The sequence below is a fragment of the Carica papaya genome, chromosome 3, assembly GCF_054855325.1.
Source record: "Carica papaya isolate Zhongbai chromosome 3, ASM5485532v1, whole genome shotgun sequence".
NCBI lineage: Eukaryota > Viridiplantae > Streptophyta > Magnoliopsida > Brassicales > Caricaceae > Carica > Carica papaya.
In genome coordinates, this window is record NC_142311.1 from 3,099,596 (window position 1) to 3,113,244 (window position 13,649).

The 13,649-nt window shown below is 39.3% G+C and overlaps 1 protein-coding gene and 1 pseudogene across 7 annotated transcripts; both read left to right on the forward strand.

Annotated features, from left to right (window-relative positions):
- Nucleotides 1–200: 200 nt before the first annotated feature.
- Nucleotides 201–7,199, forward strand: TIC (time for coffee). 7 transcript variants are annotated; one of them, XM_088215121.1, is made up of 13 exons: nt 201–442; nt 507–598; nt 684–1,172; nt 1,280–1,479; nt 1,576–1,900; nt 2,025–2,442; nt 2,534–2,594; nt 2,717–2,824; nt 2,909–3,197; nt 3,307–3,373; nt 3,466–3,532; nt 3,616–3,984; nt 4,075–7,199. In XM_088215121.1, exons 2-13 carry the CDS (start codon nt 532–534, stop codon nt 6,532–6,534), a joined length of 4,920 nt encoding a protein of 1,639 aa, XP_088071247.1. In that variant the 5' UTR covers nt 201–442; nt 507–531; the 3' UTR covers nt 6,535–7,199. The 7 variants fall into 7 exon arrangements, with proteins under 7 accessions (XP_088071247.1, XP_088071246.1, XP_088071243.1 ...); XM_088215120.1 differs by having other exon boundaries at nt 513–598; XM_088215117.1 differs by having other exon boundaries at nt 201–598.
- Nucleotides 7,200–9,314: 2,115 nt separating this feature from the next.
- On the forward strand, nt 9,315–13,187 carry LOC110814059 (protein DETOXIFICATION 49 pseudogene; annotated as a pseudogene).
- The last annotated feature ends 462 nt before the right edge of the window (nt 13,188–13,649 follow it).

The window sequence follows — 13,649 nt, forward strand, 5'->3', positions numbered from 1 at the left end:
GAAAAAGGGTGACACGTGGGCATGGAGAGCATAAACATAGTGAAAATCCCAAATGAAGGGTTGAGATTTTGCCATGTTGGTCTGAGCAAATTAGAGCGGTTGGATGTGAGTGGTGATGGAGGGTTTGGATTGCGTAATGAATTGGAAGGAGTGATCTTGTCCGTCCATTTTGCCTCTAGTGGTAGTGAAATAGCCCAAAGATGATGAGATGAGAGCACAAAAAGAGAGAGAGAGGGAGATGAGGTGATAGGAATTAGGAAGAGCAGAGAAGTAAGTATAGAAAAAGGAGAGAGAGAGAGAGAGAGAAAACATAACATCTTTTGATTTCAGTCTTCTGCTTTGCCCTATCTTTCTTCTGCCCTAACTCAGCTCTGGAACAGACGGCCACACATAACATCCATTTCCGCCCAATTATGCCAGCTTCTCGGTGATGACACATCAGGTTTTCATTCTGTCTACACTTGATTTCTTTCAAACACAACCAAATCCTAACTGCAGATGGATAGAAACAGAGAAGCAAGAAGAGTAACCATGGCCGCCGCTACAAATGGCTTGTCCAGAAGAAGGCATAGAACCACTAGTCTCAGAGATTCACCAGGTCCTAAATTCTCCTCAGATCTGTCCTCCTATGCCAATAACCACTTTTTCCCTTCCCCCCTTCTTATCTTTATTTGCCTTTGCAGATGAAGATGGTCCGATAGAGTTGCAAGAATCGGGTAGGCTAAGAGATCGAGGAGGGAGTACTAAGAAAGATCGAGATCGGGACCGGGACAGAGACCGGGACAGGTTGAGCAGCAGGAGCAAGAGGAGGAGACCCGATAGGTTGATGCACGGCAATAGGGAAGATGGTGGAGATGATAGCTCAGAGGACAGCGTAAACGATGAGGACGAAGAGGAAGACGACGACGGAGGCGGAGGTGGTGCAGGAGGAGCAGGAATATCATCCTCTTCGATGAGAACACTCCCACCGAGTACGTCGTCCTTGTCTTCTTCCTCCTTGTCCAACCATCATCACCACCAAAACAATACCCAGCATCAGCTACACCACCATCGGAAGAGCTACCCCCCGCCGGCGAAAGTTTTTAGAGCAGCGCCGGCGGTACCGGTAGCTTCCACATGGAAGGTCGCCGATGAGATGATTGGCGTATCCGTGCCCAGAAAAGCCCGGTCAGGTAGAGAGGTGGAAACTGGAAAGAGCAGATTTTCACTATTTCTCTTTTGCTTTTGTATTTATCGATTTGGGATTTAACACGTGTTCATGTTTTTGCCTTGGTTATAGCTTCTACCAAGAGGTCTCATGAATGCTGGGTATCGAGTGCTGGCGGTGTTGTTGCTGGTGAGCAAGTTCTCCGGCAAGCCTCTACCTCACCGGTGAGGGGTAATCCATCGGTGATATTGACGGCTCCATCTCCATCTCCGTCGCCTGCTCCGGCTCCGACCTCGCCGTCATCTTCCAACGCCTCAGTGAGGAAGAAGATGGTCAGTACTCTGATTCAGTTTGTGGTGTTCTTCTCTTCCATCTAATCCATGGATTTTGTGATGTCAAATGGAGTAACAAGGTCTGTTTTGATGTAGAAGCCCAACGGACACAAGCAAAGGCCACCAAAGTCGTCTTCGAAAGCTTCTTCTTCGGCTCAGGAGGAGATTGAGATCGAGATTGCGGAGGTCTTGTACGGGATGATGAGGCAGCCACAGGTTCCGTCGAAGCAAGATACTACAGGAAATGATTCGATGAAGTTCGATTCAAGAGATGCTAGTAACAACAACGATAATAAATCTACAGGTGATGCCAAATCCAGAGTTTCTTCGCCGATCTCTAACTCTCAATCGACTGTACCTCAGTCATCTTCCATTTTCCCTGCAAATTCAAGCTCTTCTAATGCGCCCATGTCAGCTATTGGTCAGTCGCCGGAGCTTTCTTACTTTTCAGGCTACAACTTTTCTTGTGAATTCCTGCATCCCGATAACGCGAGTAATTATTGACTGATACGATTGGTTTTTTTTTGTGTGGATTTAATCTGCAGCACCCAAGAGGAAAAGACCTCGACCGGTTAAGTACGATGACGAGAATCCTTCGGGGTTTCCTGTTCGGAATAGTCCCATTTCGGCATCGAAGGTGGAGATGGACCAGCCAGCAAAAATTGAAGCTTCTTCACCTACTTTGGAGAAGAATTCAGGATCTGCTGCCGAAAACGGTAGTGTTTCATACGATTTGATAAATTCACAAGTCCCTGCTGCAGTGCCGGCTATACCGGAGCTGGTGCCGACGGAGGCCATGAAGCCAGATATCAGCGTTGCATCAGATTCCAGACATTTGACCGAAGAATCAACGAGTAAGGAAGTGGGTGTCACCACCAAAGAGGAGCCTCAATCGCCCAAGAAGGAATCACCGCGTGGAGTCAGATTGGATGACGATCGTGATAATCTGGCGGTGAATAAGTTGTGAGCATCAAAGATCGAGTTTTCCCCTTAAATCCTCTTTGTGCTACTATTTCTGGAGTCTGAGTATTTATTTTTGTTTGTGTTTGTTTAGGAATTCAACGGTTACCGAGATTGAGAACCAAAAGGAAGAGAAATTCCAGATAGATCTGATGGTGAATATCTAATTTTGGCGACAGAGATCGTTTCAATTTAATTTTCTCTTTTTTTTTTTTATGAATCCTCAAAACAGAGAAGTTTAAGATAATTTTCTCTTTCTTTCTTTCTTATTCTGGAGTGCCGCTATGATTTACAGGCTCCTCCATTAAGATCATCTCCAGATAGAGACGGGGAGATAGAATTTGTGGGTGTAGATCCCAAACCTATGGCCACAGATGTGGAAACGGTGAGTGGACCCCACACATTTGTTACTCTGTTGCTATGTGGGAAGATGGAAAGTTGAAAGGACCTACTTGGTTTTGATGTGCAGGAAGTGAAGCCGACGTTGAAGGAGGATGAGAAGACTGTAAAAGATATTGTCAAGGAAGATGCAAATTTGGAGCTTGAAGAGAAGAAGGCTAAAACTGTTGCAGAAGAAGGTGAATCCCATAAACAAGTTGTCAGTAAAGAGAGGAATATTGATCTCCAACTTGACTTGGAAAAATCTGATAGAGATTCTGCCTCCAAGCTACACCACCATGCCCAAAAGCAGCTTCAACCCCAGCAACAGCCGCAGCAGCAACACCCGCACCAGCAGCAATCAAACATTGAAAAAGCAGGTAAGAGAAAATTCCTTTTTTTTTTTAAATAGTTGGAGAATACTCTCTGCTTTTCAATTTTCTGGTTAATTAGGTTTTCATCTGTTGATTTTCTTTTGTTAATTTCTAGCTCAACCGAGTTCTTTGCCGCTGCCTATGTCTATGGCTAGCTGGCCGGGTGGGCTTCCTCCAATGGGGTACGTTTGCTTTATTCTTTTTTCTTTTTTCGGGAGTTCTGGGCTTAGGGGAGTCTACCTTCTGTAGAAATTCATTCAGTTTTGTTCAGCAGATACATGGCCCCTTTACAAGGAGTAGTATCCATGGATGGAAGTGCTTTATCATCTGCAGCCATACAGGTACCGTTCTTTCCTCTGCCCTAATTAAACCAAGTGATATTTTTGTAATTCCATCTTTCTCATCAAAATTTCAACTTGTGAAGCCTCCACAATTGCTGTTTAATCAGGCCAGGCCAAAAAGGTGTGCGACGCATTGCTACATTGCTCGAAATATTTACTATCACCAGCAATTTACAAAGATGAATCCTTTCTGGCCGGCAGCAGCTGGTTCGGCAGCTCCATTGTATGGAGCTAAGCCCTGCAATCTCAACGTAGTACCATCTGCAGAGTTGCCTGGGACAATTCCTGGAAGGGGTGTCAATTCTGTACAGGACAAGGGGCAGGGTCTTACAATCTTTCCTGCACATGGTGGAAAGGACAAATGTTCTCAATCTGCCAACAGTGTGGATGCTACGCAGAGGAAGCAAATCTTGCTCCAGCAAGCTCTACCTGGAGCGACTAGTAATATCTTGGTATGTTTTGATTTCTTAATTTGTCAATATTTTACTGAGATTTTTTCTTTGTAATTTCTTTGATTTTCATTTTACTTTTTTAAATTTTAGCATGGCCCCGCTTTTATCTTTCCTTTGAGCCAGCAGCATGCTGCAGCAGCAGCTGCAGCTGCTTCTGTTCGGCCTGGCTCCGTGAAGTCTCCTCCCACAACAGGTAGTGCAGCTACGCCTAGTGCACCAAATTCTGCTTCTGTGAGTGCCACAGCAGCTGCAGCAGCCACAGCAATGAGCTTTAACTACCCAAATATGCCGGGCAATGAAACTCAGTATTTAGCCATCTTGCAAAATAATGCTTATCCATTTCCAATTCCTGCACATGTTGGTGCAGCTCCTGCGTATAGGGGATCTCATGCGCAGGCACTGCCCTTCTTCAATGGATCTTTCTATTCATCTCAGATGCTTCATCATACCCATCTTCAACAACAGCAGCAGCCACCCATACAGTCACAGCAAAGCCAGTCAGGTCATCAGAACACTAGCATATCCAGTGGGTCCTCATCATCTCAAAAGCATCTACAAAATCAACAGCAGAGACCTCATGGAAGTGGCATGAATGGAGGCAACAGTGTAAGCCTGCTAGGTTTCCCTGCCTCAAAAAATCAATCATCTCAGACCCTACAGCTTCAGCACCGTCAACAGCCAAGCCAACTTGCTCCTCATCAAGCTCGACAACTTGAGAATGAGACTGGGGGTGAGGATAGTCCATCAACTGCTGACAGCCGGCTTTCTCGCACAAACATGAGTATATATGGCCCAAACTTTGCATTGCCTGTGCAACCAAATTTTGCTTTAATGACTGCTGCTTCGGTTGGCGGCATGTCAACTTCCAGTGGTAGTCATGGGGAAAAGAAGCAACAGCAGTCACAGCCACAACAACAGGGTTCAAAGGCTGGTGTTGAGCCTTTCGCAATGTCATTTACTTCTATAAATGGTGCTACTGCTGCTTCTGGCCTTGATATTTCCTCCATTGCACAGAATCATGCTATTCTCCAGGGCCTTCCGGAGGCTGCTAAGCAGAGCTATCAGATAATGGCAGCTGCTGTTGCTGTTCAAGCTGCACAGCAGAAAAAGAATTACCGCGTTTCTGAAGATGGGAAGTCTGTGGTCTCTGATGTCTCTAACGTGGAGGATGAAAGGAAGGCCGCTGGAAAGGCTCCTGCAACTGTTGGGCAGTCCATTGCTTTCTCTAGGACAGATTTGACCGACTCATCTGTCTCAACAATAGGAGGCAGTAGTGTTATTGATAGCTCCGCACGAACTCTTAATCTTGGTTCTGCTTCGAGGACCTCTGGCTCTGTTATGCCAGCTGCTATTACTGTTAATTCTTCAAGTGCTCAACAGCAGTTGCAGCGGAATCAACAACAGCAACAACAGCAGCAGATGATGCAGCTTCATAAGCAGCATCAGTTTGCAGCTGCAGCAGCTGCTACGGCCAGAACAAAGACACCAGCAACTGGGGTTTACTCGGATCACCATTCTGCATCAACAATGGCAGCAAAATTTCCTAATTCCCTGTCTAATTTCCCACAAAATCTTGTTCAAGGCAGCAGTAGTCCCAGCCAATCTCCTCAGTGGAAAAATTCAACTAGGACAACCACTTCTCAAGTCCCTTATGCGTCTCTGGCATCATCAACTTCGTCATCCCTAAAAAACCTTCCCCAACAGCAAGGACGATCCCAGCAAAGCCACACACAGACGCACATATCTTTTGCATCTACCCCAAAATCATGTGCAGCTCCCCAAGGGCAACAGCCTCCCGCCACAAACCAGTCCCCGTCTCCTCCTGTGGTGGTTGGCTCCCCCTCAACTTCAGTTACCAAGAGTGCTGGTGGTAGCCCGAGAACCAATCCATCTACTTCTGCGGGTAACAAAGGTGGCCAAGCTTCCTCTACTTTATCGTCTCAACCATCCAAGAACTCACAGTCAGTGCCCAGCCGGAAGTCTTCTCCAGTTGGTGGAAGAAATGTTCCATCTATTCTTGGAAATCCCCATGTGACCTCTGCAACTACTGGATCAAAGATCCAACTGCCTCAACAACAACAGCAGCAGCAACAGCAGCAGTTACCAAAGCATGCATTGCAACAAGCGCAGCTTTTCTTCTCTGGGGCTTATATGCAGCCTCAAGCACAACATTCAACTAATGCAATTGCTGCAACTGGTGCAAGTGGGTATTACCTTCAGAGACATCGAAATGACCAACAGCAGCCGCAACAGCTTCAGCCACCTGGGTCATCTGTGGCATCCTCTACTGGGATGCTGTCCATATGTTCTTCAGTTACACTTGCTAACAACAGTACTTCGGATCCTGCAAAGGCCATTGCTGCAGCTGCTAGCAGTATGAAAGGTGGAGGGCTATCTTCCCAGGGTCTGATCCATACTGCACCTTTTGCTACGGCACAATCCTCTTCTAAGCCACATCAACTTGTACCTGCTGGTTTCTCTTACGTACATGCTGTTCCCACTGCAGTGCAGGTGAAACCCGCAGAGCAGAAGCAACCTGCTGGTGAGTAGAATCAAATATCCAAAGAGTGCTTTATTTTGCAACCCCCAGTCATTGAAGGAGACAATGAAAAACATCCAAGTAAAAGATTGGGTGTAGATTGGGGGGAGTGTGAGGGGGGAACCTGGGCCGGGGGCAGCCTGAGATGAAACAAAAGATGGGGAGGATGTGTGATGAAGCACAATATGCGAGGCCATTTTGAACGCCGCAATTTTGGGGAGGAAGTGGAAGCAGTGGGGAAAGATTGTTGGTGGTGGAATGTGGTTGCATTGGTGTATCGAGCTTTTGTATACTTGTGTTTATAATCTGACGAGGTTGATTCTCAAGTCTAATTATTAAATTTAATTGGTTTGATCATTGATGGGAAGAAAGAGGGAAGTTGGGGCAACAACTAATGAGGATGCTGTAGTGGATGTTTTTTTTTCTTAAAAATTCTTCTTTCCTTTCTTGATGCTTCTTAAATTTTCCAAAGGAGAAAGCAGTGAATATATCATTTTGACATATATATGCAGTGGAGGGTGGAGGGTGGAGGTGTATGTATGTTTTGACACATGGAAGAAATAGCCGTCGGGTTCTTTTTTTTTATGTCTCCATACGCTTATCCTTGCATGGTGATGTCAAGAAGCTTTGTATTTTATGGATGATTAGTCAGTATAGAATTTTTATATTGATTAAATCGCAAGGAGCCTTTTTTAATTTAATATTAATTTACAAAGGGTGGTGGGTCCTCCGTGTGGGAGCACATGTAAAAATGCTTTTTTTTTTTATTTTTTATTTTTTAATGTTTTATTTTCTCTTTTCCCCGGGAATAAATTTTATGCTGTAAAAGTTTTATATTATCCCTTTTTGATTTTTTAAGATTTACAATTAAAACAATTTGATTCAATTAGTTGAAGGAATATATAATTTCTTAATAAAATATATTTTAAACATGTAATAAAAAGGGTAGTTTTGGGAAAGGTCATAACGAAAATGAGTTATTGCCAAGCAAGAGAATAATAATAATATTCTTTAAATAAATTGGAATTTATTTGGGTAATCCAATTCTGTTAAATTTGATAAGAAGTGTTTTTAAGTATTTTATTGGGAAATTTGGCGGAATTAATTGGTGATTGGTGGTTGTTTTTGTTGTCAGTATCTCACACGTGCCTTCTGTCTATTTTGCAGATATGAAATTTATTATTATTATTTTAATTATCGAAATCACCCGGCCGGGATTTTAATAATATATATTTGTCGTGTCAAAAAAAAAAAAAAACAATATCTTCGCTTTTCAATCATGCTCGTTTAGATATGTTTTTCTTCTTTTCAAATTTTACCTTCAGAGATGACGGTGGGCCCCACAGTTGCCTAAGAAAGTGGGCCATCCGTGATGAGATGGTTTTCTTTTGCTTAGACTTTTCAAGCTGCTATCCTCTTTACACGTGTCCCCCCCTCTCTTTCCATAAACACACAAACCCGTCCGACTTAAACAAATTTCTTTTTTTTTTTTTTTTTTTTTTTAATAAAAAATTAAAAGTGTAACCAAAAGTAATAAAGATTGGTCCGGGATGTGGGATCCCATTCGTACATTAAGAATTTATTTAAATAAATAAAGCAATTTAAAATTCTTTTATTAAAGATTAAATTTCATTGAAAATAATAATCTTTATCAAAAGTGGGAGCCGAAATTTCAAAAAAAAAAAATAGGAAATCCAATCCGTAGAATTCAAGCACGGAGGCATTATAATAAATAAAGCAAACACGCAATGCTTCTATTTTTCTTTTTTCTTTTTTCGTTATTTTTGGACAAAAGAAAATGTTAACAAAATTAATGAAAAAACCAATAATAATATTCTAATAAAAAAATTCAACATAAAAAGATTACGTACTTTATCCCCTACCCACATCTCAGCATTTTCACCGCCCTTTTAAGTACCTTATTAAATGGTCATTTAATCTTTGATATGTTAGCCCACTAAATTATGAGAAAAGTGGATTTTGATCTTTGGTTTTGCACCCAGACATAATCTTTTGAAGTTAATCTTAATAATAATTATAATAGATGTAAACTATCTTTTATTTGTTATACACAATGATAAAAATGTAGAGAACCTGATTTTTTTATCTACGTATTTCACTTATGGATGAAGAAAAGATATAACTAGATCTTTTATAATAATTTTTACCTAACCGAACTAACAAATAATATAGACTATATCACCCGTTTATAAAATTAAGAATGTGTTGTACTTTTTTTTTTTTGGTCCCAAATTGCTCCCTTGCTCTTAGTTATTTTGCTTAATGGAACTTTTGAATTTTTCTATCTCGATTAAAGTCACTTACATAAATTTTAATCTGAAAATTCAATATGTAACACTTTACACATCAACTAAACTGCATTTAGCATTGAAAATTAAATAATGTTATGTAAATTATTTATTTTGTTGGTAGATTTGGGTTTTTTGGGACTAAATTTATGCTTTCTAGTGGTAGTGATTTACAAATTTAATATTAAAACTAATTTAATTAATGATTCATATGTCTCATGTTTAATTTTATTAACATGATATATCACATAATAGCAAATTAAAAGTATTAATTAGACAAGGGAAATATTTGATTTAACATAACTTAAAAAAATGTTAGATCTTTAATCGAAAAAGATAAACAGTTGGGTCCTTAGTTGTATATTTGTGCAAAAGCTATACTCATATATATATATATATGCATTTAGTTTTTTTTTTTATTTTTCATATGTGTATAAATTATAAACATAAAAAATTAAATATACATGTATATAGTAATTACAATGTACATATCGATCTCCATCATAGCTTTTCCTATTATCTTAACAGGTTTTCATCTCTACTCTCGCTCCATTATCTCCATGCTTATTCTCAATTGTCTCGTCAGTAAATCCCTCTCTAAAGGATTTTGTAATATCACCAGATACTCTTTTCTCTCTGGTCACACCATGGGAATGAAACCCATCTACGATCAAGCTTTTGGTGCAAAAAGGCTCAAGCTTCTTAGTCTCATAATACAACCAATAATTCCAATACTTATCCTCATTTCCTCCCTATTTCCTTTATGTGGGTCAATGATAAGATCCAAAAAACTCATGATATCTTCAATAAGAAAAACATGAAAAATAAGCTTTGGGAAGTAGTCAAAAATAACCACTTCCATATCTCCACGATCCTTGCCATCTGATGACCCCATAATCCCCATTATCCCATTTCTCCCTTTTTTTTATTTAAGTTATGTAGTTGTAGGACATATCAGGTAGAATTTTTGTATTTAAAGATTTAAGTATCATCAATCAAAGATAGTTCAAATTTCATCTCAAATCGGTGGTAATTTTTTTCTCAAATGAAAAACTTTTTTTATTTCTTTATTAACTTTGACTAAAACCTATTAATTGGTTAGAACTAGAATCCTATGGCATCCAACAAAAAACATATCGAAAACCTTAAAATTTGTCTCGGAGGCCTACATGGTAGCCTGAGCCACATGGAGATCGGTATGACTAACAAGTTCTGGCAATTAGAGGAGACCATGAAAAGATTATCAAACTCTATGGTAACCCACATAAAATGATCAAGCAACAACTCCATGGGTCGAACCAACCAGTTGTAACCAACCCGCAATAATGCACCAAAGAGAGACAACTCAAGGTGACAACTCTTCTACTCAAAGTTAACAAAATTAGAATTTTCCACCTACCCTAGTAAAGATTTGACAGATTAATTCAACTGTGTAGAATAGTTTTTCGAATATCAAGGAACCACCGCCAACTAGAAGGTTTCTTTAGTCGCGTTCCACTTAAAGAGCTAAGCCAACCTGTAGTGGCAATGGCTTCGCGGGACATATAGAGAAGAAAAGAAGGATGTAACGTGGGCTGCCTCTAAGGAAGAACTTTGGGCTCGATTCAATCCAATGGACTATGAAGACTTTGATGGGCCCCTACCGAGAGTCAAATAGTTTGGTCTATTGTGCTTATATCAGAGAGAATTTGAGAGGCTGGGTAATCGAGTCTAATGATGGACTTAGAAGGCCTTAGTGAGTACCTTCATCAATGGGCTCAAGCTTAAAGTTGTTAATGACATCAGGATGTTCCGGCTCAAGTCCTTGAAGGAAGCCATAAATCTGGCCCGTGCGAGAGAAGACCAATTAGACTAGCAGCACCGGGCCGATCAATTCGGACAAAATCCACTTGCTTGAAACCAACAAGCCCTTATCGCTCCTCATCAGTAAAACCTCACCACTCCTTCTGCTACCACCAAACGACTCTCGTGGGATAAAATACAGAGATGGCGAGTGCACGGGTTGTGCTTCAATTGTGAAAAAAATTTATAGCCGACCGTAGATGCTGTCGATCCCAACTATTGCTTTTGGAATGCAACAAAAAATAAGAAGATGTAGAACTTGTAAAGCCTGAATAAAAAGAGAACTCGAGAAACATGGTTACCGAAAGAACTGCATGAAGATTTAGCAACATAAACTTTGATGACAAGGTTCTTAAAAAAAAGAAAGACAATTATAAGATCAGAAGAACTAATGATATCTTCAGTAAAAAAAATGTGGAAAATAAGATTTGAGAAGCAATCAACAATAACAACTTCTATATCTCCACGATCCCCATTAATTGATCATAATCCCCATTATCCCATTTCTCCTATTTTTTTGAATTAAGTTAAGTAGTTATAGGACATAATATGTAGAATTCTTATTTTTAAACATTCAAACATCATTAATAAAAAACAGTTCAAATTTTATCTTAGTAATTTTTTAACCAAAAAATATTTTTTTTAAAATTTCTTTACTAGCTTTGACCGGGACCTATCAGTCAACATGAGAAAAAAAAAAATCCTCCTTTTCTACAATCAATAAGAAGACGTTACAAGTCAAGTTCAACTCTACATATTTCGCTATCTCTCTAACTTCATTGTTCAATCTATTTGATACCTTCTTTGAATTTATCTCAGAGCCTGGTCTATTGTTATTCTTTTAACATTCTCTGCATCTTTTGCTTTATTTTTCCATATTCCCATTACCTATTTTATAGCCCATGTTCTAAACATGGGAATCAAAGGTGTTGTTGTGGGAGCAGTTTGAACTAATTTCAATCTCATAGTATCTTTAATAGTTTACATTTATCATTTGGGTGTATATAAGAAAACATGGGAAGGGATCTCGATTATTTTCTTCAAAGGGTGGAAATGTCTATTGAATTTAACTATTCCTAGCTGCATTTTTGTTTGTCTTAAAATGGTGGTGGTCTGAAATCATGATTTTGCTATGTGGGTTCTTAATAAATCCTCGAGCAATGGCTGCTTCAATGGGAATTCTGATTCAAACCACAACTTCGATATACATTTTCCCATCTTCTTTAAGCTTTGGTGGGGAATGAATTAGGCGCCAACAATCCGAACAAAGCTAAACTCGCAGGTGTATCTTCAAGGTTTATTCTTGGATTCTCAACGTAATTCTTCATTAGAATGTAATAAAGTTGAAGCTTTATTTACGATGATAATGCACGAATAACCAAGTTCATAGTAGGGGAAAGTAACTTGAGGCTGAAGAATGGAAACAGTTGCAAACAATTAAAGAAAAATTTTGTTTTCTTAATTCTATATATAAATATCTTTGTTTTCATCTTAAAATTGGTTGAATTAATTAAAAAAAATGTGGTCTTTTATTTAACACTTAATTTTTATAATTAAGTTTTAATTAATTATTTAAAAATTTACAAAAAACTCATTCAAGTCTATCTCCCGATCGGAAAACCAAAGCCCAAGCCTAAGCCGATTGAGCTCTGCCTTTTTGAAATTCAAGCCCTTTTGGATCTGACCCAGCCCTGTTTCTTCTTTTGATATGAACTTCTTGTTCCTTCATTCGGCCGCCCCCAAGACGACGGAAAACAGAGAAGAGAGGAAGAGATGGTGAAGGCAGAAGATGGCTGAAGGATGATGATGCTGGCCGGAGATGCCGCAAGTGGGTGGTGATGATGACGCAGGTTGAATGATGATGATGATGATGGAGATGCTGAAAATCAGAAGAACAGAGCAAATGGGGGATCAACGCTGGCGATGGTGACGATGACAGATGGAGATTGAAGAAAAACAGGAAGAAGAGGAGAAAACAGAGAGAACGAAGGAGCAGAAGATCAAAAAGGGAGGAAGAAGAAGAAGAAGAAGAAGAAGGGAAGAAAAAGAAGTATTGAGTAAGAGAGGAAACAGACCAGAGCAACCAAAGGAAGAACCGTCATTTAACAGATCTCTGCTTTTCGAGGATTTCTGTCGCTAGGTTAAGTTTCTGTGATCATTCATTCATTGTAATTCCAGATTGATCCATGTTTTTAGCGTCAGATCTGCTAGGAATAGGAAACTGCTTGTGAAGTAGCATTTGCTATTTTCCTTAAATCTTCTTCCAGTATTTTTAGTCTCGTGCACCATTCTCAGCAGATCTGCTTCACTGCAATTGCAAAGCTACTCATAAATATCAATGTAAAGATGAATGAAGAATGTGAAGATAGAACAAACAAGATTGGCTGAAATGGAATACGAAGATGATGACAAAAATGGAGATGCTGACGTTTTAGTTTTATTTTTTATTATTTAATTTTGTTTTTTAAATATTTTATAAAAGTATGAAAAGTAAGCCATTAAAAATAAGGGAATTGGTGGGCCCATTTGTCAGTAACTACAACATACCAAACGGAAAACGAAAGCGAAGCAGATCATTGAGCAACGGGGCCCACATTTAATGAGGAGTGGCTCCACCATTTAGTAGTGGGCCCTCACTGCTTTGCCATGATTTTGGTGGCCGTGGTGACCCACGTGCACTACTAAATGTGACAACCTTGTCATCTTTCTGACGTCAAAAAATAAAATTTTAATTAAAACTCAAATATATTTTTAAAATTTTTATAAATATGAAACAAGAAATTAAAAAATTACTTGATGTGGAAGATGGAGAGTATTTTTGATAAATTTTTTTATTTTATTATTTTAAAGAATATAATATTGACATATTAAAGTTTTTTTAATTTTAGATTATTTAAATATTTTAAAATTTTAGTTTAATAATTATAATACTTTATTATTATATAAAGTTTTTATTATTTTAGTGTTTACAGTAT